Source organism: Agelaius tricolor, unplaced genomic scaffold, assembly GCF_023055355.1.
Source record: "Agelaius tricolor isolate 1412-34295 unplaced genomic scaffold, bAgeTri1.0.p SCAF_9, whole genome shotgun sequence".
Lineage (NCBI taxonomy): Eukaryota > Metazoa > Chordata > Aves > Passeriformes > Icteridae > Agelaius > Agelaius tricolor.
Genome location: NW_027269269.1, coordinates 21,368,808 through 21,377,282, shown reverse-complemented (window position 1 = coordinate 21,377,282; position 8,475 = coordinate 21,368,808). Strand labels below are relative to the sequence as shown.

The following is an 8,475-nucleotide window of genomic DNA, read 5'->3' as shown; positions in this document are numbered from 1 at the left end:
GCACAGCCGTGAGGGTCTGCTCTGTGTGTGTGTGCAGAGACTGAAGGCATCTCTCAGGGCATGAGGAGATGGATGGCTGCTGCAGGAGAGACACACCTCACCAAGGGAGAGAGTGGCTGGAGGGGCCAGAGATACACAGTTGTGGGGGGTGAATAGGAGGGTATTTACAGCTTAATTTTGGGAATACACCTAAACCAGCACATACAACTAATTTGAACTCAGTAGTTGTGGGCACATGTCTTGTTTTATGTTTTCCCTCAAAACTGAAATTTTTGTCATGCTCTCACTCCTTTCCAGATGCTGCTATGTTTATATTCTGCTAAAAACTTTCTACTTTTCCTTTTCTGCACCACACTTCCCATAATTTTCTGTCTGGAATATAAAGTCTTCTTACAAGCTCTGCTTGTTTTCTGTCTTCCTTTTGTGCAGGCTGCCATCCAGCTCCTATAGCAAGAAATCTGCATCCCAGAAGTCCTGCAGAGATGGGCAAAATCATCATTTATGAGCATGCCAACTTCCAGGGTTTGTCCAGAGAATTCACCACTGACACTCCCAACCTAACAGCTCTGGATTGGAATGATATTGTCTCCTCAGTGAAAGTAATTGGCCAGCCTTGGGTGGCTTATGAGCATACAGACTACAGAGGTCGATTTCTGGTGTTTGAGGAGGGAGAATATAGCTTTGTGGGTAATGAAATGAATGACAAGATCAGCTCTCTGCAGGTGATCACTGAAAATCTGCACAATCCCCAGATCACTCTCTACGAACACATTGATTATCAAGGGAAGAGCAGAATAATAAGAGAAGCAACCAACCTGGCTGCGGGACATGACAATGACATCGTGTCTTCCCACAAAGTCCAGCGAGGTGTCTGGCTGCTGTGTGAGCACGGTGATGGAAGTGGATTTCAATACCTTGCCCGAGAGCACGAGCACCTTCCAAACTACAAGGCAATCGATTTCAACGACAAGCTTTCCTTCCTGCGCCCCCTGCGCCCTGGCTGTGGCTGTTAGAATGCAAGTCCGGCAGTGCTGAGAAAAGATGCAGCCCCGGCAAGAAATTTGACATCCGGATCTCCGCCTCTGCTTGTGCTGCCTTTTCCCCCAGTGTCACAGACCACCGAATGTCAGCGCTCCCTGCTGAGCTGCACTGCAGAGCTGCACTTCTCTATCCTGCCTTGCACGCTTCTCCCTCCCCACGAATGCAAGAATCATCAGGCTTGATCCTATGAAAGAGTGTCCAAGCTAGAGGAGGCATGCCACATGTGTGAAACCTGTTGTACCCTCAGCTGGCATTGCAGAGTCCTGGCCTATGGAATGTAGAAGCATTGCATGTTGTGTCTGTGGCTGAGTCAAACAGAAAGTGCCAGTGCAGCACCAGCATCACATCCTTTGTAATTTGCATTGCAATGCCCTTGTGCTACCGTGGCCTCTGCCACTGTCTGTAATCCTATTTGTTTTGCTGCCATTAAAGAATCCTTTGCAATCAGCAGTGGGTCTGTTTTGTGCATCTTTGGAATAGATAAATATTGCACTTTCATGCTGAGATGTCTCTGTGTATCCAGAGAATGGTCCCCACAGTCACTTCCAAACCGTTTTTCCTGGATGTCTCCTGCAGAATTTTGTTTCCTTCTGGTTTAACTGCTCATTAACAGTGGGGTCAGGCTTGACTCAAAATGTCTTGGTGAGCATGTAGATCATTGCTGATCCTGGCCAAACTCTCACCTGCACATTGTACCTGGCTATCACTTGCTTGGTTGTATCTCAAGGCAGTGATTGTAGCGATGATGCTGTCTTCCACTGCCCTAAATCACATCCTAAACAGAATGGTTTCAGTAATTTCAATTCTTTAATCCTAATGGTAAAACCTGCCTTGTTTTTTAAACCTGTAACAGCCTGATAAGGAAGGAGGAATGACCAGGGATATCAGGACCTGGCCAGTTGTGTGCAAGTTCATCTGGAAGTGCAGAGTCTCAGCCCTCCTGCAGCAGTGCCTGATGGCAGCTGCACCCTGAGCTGGGCACTGTGGCAGCTGTCCCAGGGCAGCTCTGCCCTGCAGGGTTCCTCTCCCTCTGTGCTTGCCTGCTGTGGGCCCTGATTTCCTTGCCCTGGTCACAGGCAGGAGCTGCACTTGGCCTCTTTGAACCTCATGAGGTGCACACGGTGCCAGGGCTGGAGCTTGCCAAGGTCCCTTTTGATGGTCCCTGAGGACAGTTCTGTCTGTGTGTCTGTGTGTCTGTGTGTCTGTGGCTGCCGTGCCCAGCTGAAGCTGTGCTCCCTGTGCTGAGACTCAGTGCCCCTCTCAGCTCCCTGTGCCCTCCTGCAGCCTCTCTCCTCCTGTTCTCACCCACTGACACAGCCCTGGCCACTTTCCCAACGCTTCCTGTTCCCTCAGCCCCCTGCTGGAAATATTTGCACAGCAGTGCAGTACCAAACCTTGCTGTCCCACACTGCTGCCTCTGCCCTGGCTTCATGACCAGCATGGGACAATATCTGCCCATTCTCCATCCTGCCATCAGCAGCAGCTTGAAGGAGAAAACCCCTGGAGCTTCCTGCCAGCCTAAATTGTTCCAGGAGTGCATACACCCTGCTTGGAATGTGACAGGCACAGCTACCCCTGCCCCAGGGAGGAGTGCAATCCTACAGAACAGCAAAGGAAAGGTTCAAGGAGGGATATGGATCTGGTGGTTTCAGGAACTTTTTCATCTGCTATTGCAAAGGGGGTTTTTTTTGGTTGGTTTTTGTGTTGGATTTTTTTTTTTTATAGCAACAGATACTTGTAAGTTTTTCAGTAATCAGAAGATGAAATAAAGATGGAGAAGGTCTTTGAGCCTTCATTGGAAGGGATTACATTTGACAAGAGAGCAGGTAAGAGCTGCTGCTGAATTGGGAGGGAAGTCTGATGTCAGGGAAATGGAATTTATAAATATACAACAAGTAATCCCCAAGTTATTGTACACATGACTTGATGATGACATTTTTTCAAGGAAATTGAACAAAGAATGAAGTCAGGCATAAAGTGACAAGGGTTTTTAAATCTTCCTTGGAATTACTGACAGAAAGATTTATTCTGGAATGGACTTCCCTAGACCAAGGCCTTTTTCAAAGCAGAGACACCACCAAAGGAAAACAGATTACTCAGGGCCATCTTCAAGTGATTTTTGAGAAACTGCAAAGGTGGAGATTCCCCAGGGTCTCTGGCCTTTCTGCCAGTGCTGAGCAATCCTTGGCATGAATTGTTTATTCCTTATTTTATGTCTGAGTTTCCCTGCTGCCATCTAAGACTGTTTCCAGCTGTCCTTTGCTGGGCCCCTCTGATAACAGGGAGCCTTGTCTTCTGCAGGCTGAACAGGACCAGGTCCCTCAGACTCTCCTGGTTCATGGGATGCTCCTGTGCCATCCAGTGGCCTGTATGGGCCTCCACCATTTTGTTCACATTGACCTTTTAATAGGGCATCTGAAACAGATGCAGTATTCCAGGTGAGCCCTCTGTTCAGAGGAAATGGAATAAACTCTTCCCTTACCCTGCTCCTCCAGCTCTCATGCTGTGCAGGATGCAAGTGCCCTTCAACTTCTTATCCACCAACAGAAAGGAGAGAGAGAGAGAGAGAGAGAGAGAGAGAGAGAGAGAAGCCATTCTGACAGGACTGAATTTAATCTCTCAGGGGCTGGATATCCTCAATACTGTCATGCCTGAGGTAGGGTAAAACCTGTACAGAAGGATTGAGTAGAACAGCTCCTCTTCAAAATGAGCCTAAAAAAGGAGTTTGTGGGATTGAAAAGAACAAAACAGGAAAATCCTTTGCTGACAGACTACAGGAAAGTTGGAGTTAGGTGACCAGGATGCTTTTCTCTTCCTCTGACTATGCTCCAAAGAGTTGAGATGTGTGAGTCAAGTGAGCCAACTCTGTCAGTGTGAGAGGGCATCTGGCTGAAATCATCAGGAAAGCAACGATGGCCGAGCAACCTCAGTGTTGAGAGAGGCATGTGAGATAACAGCAATGAAACACCTGATCACTCCTGCAAATGCACCTCCTGAAGGAATCAGTTTGCAATCTTTTTGTGCTCTCCTTGGCCTGGCAGCAAACTGCTCTCCTGACTGGCAAACCTACAGTGAAAGTTTGCTTAGGCAGGTCAAAGAAAGTCAAGAAAAGAGGCAGACCTGTTGGATCTCAAGTGCTTCAAACAATTATTCTCTGCAGTTAATGAGTAATAAATCTGCTGTCTGCACACAGAAATATGGTAACTTTTCTGTTTGGGGAAAGCAGAGAAGTTTGCTGTGAGAGGCTGCAGGTGCTCTTTTCTCTGATCCTTTCACAATACTCTGAGTTTCTTTTGCAGAAAGATTCTCTTTCCCTGATAGACAATTTTTTCAGGAATTCTGAAAGAAGGCATGGACCAGGGATGAAAATGTGGGTAGCACCTGTGAGGTGTCCTAGACATGATTCTTACTTGAAACGAGTCAGAAATCCAGAAGATATTGTGAGCAGGATGTAAGTGTTGTGGGAGGGAGGTGCTTGTGTGTTTTTCCTGAGAAGCTGTGGAGAAAGAGGGAGGGAAAGAGAGAGGTATTTCCAGAACAGACTAGCCAATAAATCTGCTGTGAGCATGCACATCTGTAATGTGAGATAATCAGCTGATTTAGACCCTTTCTTTAGAGCAAGATTCCTCAGGAGCAATATAGCTCAGGTAATAGTCGGATTTGCCAGTCCTGATCCATAAATCGTGAGCTTGAGGGATGCTGCAAGGCAGGAGGATTGTGGGGTCACAAGACAATTCAGGTTGAAAGTGACCTTAGGGTGCCCTCAGGTCCAGTCTGCTGCTTGATGAGGCCAGAGACCCTGGGGAATGTCCATCCCTGTGATTGTTCAGAAATCACTTGAAGATTGCCACGAGTAACCTGTTTTCCTTTGGTGGTATCTCTGCTGTGAAAAAGGCCTTGGTCTAGGGAGGTCCTTTCCAGAATAAATCTTTCTGTCATTAATTCTAAGGATGATTTAAAACCTTTGTCACTTTCTGGCTAATTGCATTAGTTCAATTTCCTTGAAAAAATGTCATCATCAAGTCATGTGTACAATACCTTGGGGATTACTTGTTGGACATTTATGAACTCTATTTCTCCAACCTCAGACTTCCCTCCCCATTCCTCCACAGGCTCTCACCTTCTCTTTTGTCAAATGTAATTCCCTCTATTGAAGGGTCAAAGTCTTTTAAACCTTTACTTCATCCTCCTATTATGAAAAACTTACAAGAACCTTTTGCTAGATTTTTGGTACCCTACACTTCTACAGTTGTTTGGATACTGTCTCTGATTAGAAAGAAAAAAACTGTGCAATAGTAAATGCAGAACTTCTGACACATTCCCATCCATATCCCTCCTTGAACCTTTCCTTTGCTGTTCTGTAGGATTGCACTCCTCCCTGGGGCAGGGGTAGCTGTGCCTGTCACATTCCAAGCAGGGTGTATGCACTCCTGGAACAATTTAGGCTGGCAGGAAGCTCCAGGGGTTTTCTCCTTCAAGCTGCTGCTGATGGCAGGATGGAGAATGGGCAGATATTGTCCCATGCTGGTCATGAAGCCAGGGCAGAGGCAGCAGTGTGGGACAGCAAGGTTTGGTACTGCACTGCTGTGCAAATATTTCCAGCAGGGGGCTGAGGGAACAGGAAGCGTTGGGAAAGTGGCCAGGGCTGTGTCAGTGGGTGAGAACAGGAGGAGAGAGGCTGCAGGAGGGCACAGGGAGCTGAGAGGGGCACTGAGTCTCAGCACAGGGAGCACAGCTTCAGCTGGGCACGGCAGCCACAGACACACAGACACACAGACACACAGACAGAACTGTCCTCAGGGACCATCAAAAGGGACCTTGGCAAGCTCCAGCCCTGGCACCGTGTGCACCTCATGAGGTTCAAAGAGGCCAAGTGCAGCTCCTGCCTGTGACCAGGGCAAGGAAATCAGGGCCCACAGCAGGCAAGCACAGAGGGAGAGGAACCCTGCAGGGCAGAGCTGCCCTGGGACAGCTGCCACAGTGCCCAGCTCAGGGTGCAGCTGCCATCAGGCACTGCTGCAGGAGGGCTGAGACTCTGCACTTCCAGATGAACTTGCACACAACTGGCCAGGTCCTGATATCCCTGGTCATTCCTCCTTCCTTATCAGGCTGTTACAGGTTTAAAAAACAAGGCAGGTTTTACCATTAGGATTAAAGAATTGAAATTACTGAAACCATTCTGTTTAGGATGTGATTTAGGGCAGTGGAAGACAGCATCATCGCTACAATCACTGCCTTGAGATACAACCAAGCAAGTGATAGCCAGGTACAATGTGCAGGTGAGAGTTTGGCCAGGATCAGCAATGATCTACATGCTCACCAAGACATTTTGAGTCAAGCCTGACCCCACTGTTAATGAGCAGTTAAACCAGAAGGAAACAAAATTCTGCAGGAGACATCCAGGAAAAACGGTTTGGAAGTGACTGTGGGGACCATTCTCTGGATACACAGAGACATCTCAGCATGAAAGTGCAATATTTATCTATTCCAAAGATGCACAAAACAGACCCACTGCTGATTGCAAAGGATTCTTTAATGGCAGCAAAACAAATAGGATTACAGACAGTGGCAGAGGCCACGGTAGCACAAGGGCATTGCAATGCAAATTACAAAGGATGTGATGCTGGTGCTGCACTGGCACTTTCTGTTTGACTCAGCCACAGACACAACATGCAATGCTTCTACATTCCATAGGCCAGGACTCTGCAATGCCAGCTGAGGGTACAACAGGTTTCACACATGTGGCATGCCTCCTCTAGCTTGGACACTCTTTCATAGGATCAAGCCTGATGATTCTTGCATTCGTGGGGAGGGAGAAGCGTGCAAGGCAGGATAGAGAAGTGCAGCTCTGCAGTGCAGCTCAGCAGGGAGCGCTGACATTCGGTGGTCTGTGACACTGGGGGAAAAGGCAGCACAAGCAGAGGCGGAGATCCGGATGTCAAATTTCTTGCCGGGGCTGCATCTTTTCTCAGCGCTGCCGGACTTGCATTCTAACAGCCACAGCCAGGGCGCAGGGGGCGCAGGAAGGAAAGCTTGTCGTTGAAATCGATTGCCTTGTAGTTTGGAAGGTGCTCGTGCTCTCGGGCAAGGTATTGAAATCCACTTCCATCACCGTGCTCACACAGCAGCCAGACACCTCGCTGGACTTTGTGGGAAGACACGATGTCATTGTCATGTCCCGCAGCCAGGTTGGTTGCTTCTCTTATTATTCTGCTCTTCCCTTGATAATCAATGTGTTCGTAGAGAGTGATCTGGGGATTGTGCAGATTTTCAGTGATCACCTGCAGAGAGCTGATCTTGTCATTCATTTCATTACCCACAAAGCTATATTCTCCCTCCTCAAACACCAGAAATCGACCTCTGTAGTCTGTATGCTCATAAGCCACCCAAGGCTGGCCAATTACTTTCACTGAGGAGACAATATCATTCCAATCCAGAGCTGTTAGGTTGGGAGTGTCAGTGGTGAATTCTCTGGACAAACCCTGGAAGTTGGCATGCTCATAAATGATGATTTTGCCCATCTCTGCAGGACTTCTGGGATGCAGATTTCTTGCTATAGGAGCTGGATGGCAGCCTGCACAAAAGGAAGACAGAAAACAAGCAGAGCTTGTAAGAAGACTTTATATTCCAGACAGAAAATTATGGGAAGTGTGGTGCAGAAAAGGAAAAGTAGAAAGTTTTTAGCAGAATATAAACATAGCAGCATCTGGAAAGGAGTGAGAGCATGACAAAAATTTCAGTTTTGAGGGAAAACATAAAACAAGACATGTGCCCACAACTACTGAGTTCAAATTAGTTGTATGTGTTGGTTTAGGTGTATTCCCAAAATTAAGCTGTAAATACCCTCCTATTCACCCCCCACAACTGTGTATCTCTGGCCCCTCCAGCCACTCTCTCCCTTGGTGAGGTGTGTCTCTCCTGCAGCAGCCATCCATCTCCTCATGCCCTGAGAGATGCCTTCAGTCTCTGCACACACACACAGAGCAGACCCTCACGGCTGTGCTGCAGCTCTCAGCCCAGCACTAAAGCCTCCTGCCCTTGGCCTGCATTTCACAGCAGCTGCCCAAGAAACCCTTCCAGCTCTCCTGTGCCAAGGGCGCCTCTTACCTTGCTGTCAGCTGGGGAGAGCTCAGGGCAATTCCTCCAGGGCAGGGCAGGTATGTGCAGAGTGTCTCACCTGTCTGCATTTATAGCTGGCTCAGAAGTCTTGTGCAACACCCCAGGTGACAGCATGAAAAGTGACCAAAACTCTCCAAAAGCCAGATCAGCCACAGTAATTCAGACACACCAAAGTACATTGTGACACAGGGGCTGTGGAAGTTTCCTGCTTGTGGCAATTTGTAATCTTGCCTTCCTGGGAAGTGCTTAGAATGCACAAGGACTTTTTATGGGAGATACCCGATCGGGATATCCGGGTCACCATGATGATATTGG

At 47.9% G+C, this 8,475-nt stretch overlaps 2 protein-coding genes across 2 annotated transcripts; one reads left to right on the top strand and one right to left on the bottom strand.

Annotated features, from left to right (window-relative positions):
• Positions 1–466: 466 nt before the first annotated feature.
• On the top strand, positions 467–1,314 carry LOC139592820 (epidermal differentiation-specific protein-like). The gene has a single exon (XM_071433123.1). It carries the CDS (start codon positions 483–485, stop codon positions 1,011–1,013), a length of 531 nt encoding a protein of 176 aa, XP_071289224.1. The 5' UTR covers positions 467–482; the 3' UTR covers positions 1,014–1,314.
• Positions 1,315–6,560: 5,246 nt separating this feature from the next.
• Positions 6,561–7,562, bottom strand: LOC139592819 (epidermal differentiation-specific protein-like). The gene has a single exon (XM_071433122.1). The coding sequence runs from the start codon at positions 7,560–7,562 to the stop codon at positions 7,032–7,034; it is 531 nt and encodes a 176-aa protein (XP_071289223.1). The 3' UTR covers positions 6,561–7,031.
• Between the last annotated feature and the right edge of the window lie 913 nt (positions 7,563–8,475).

What these genes read in the sequence shown, in the direction of transcription:
- LOC139592820 (XM_071433123.1), top strand. Translation starts at nt 483, where the DNA reads ATGGGCAAAATCATCATTTATGAGCATGCCAACTTCCAGGGTTTGTCC.
- LOC139592819 (XM_071433122.1), bottom strand. Translation starts at nt 7,562, where the DNA reads ATGGGCAAAATCATCATTTATGAGCATGCCAACTTCCAGGGTTTGTCC.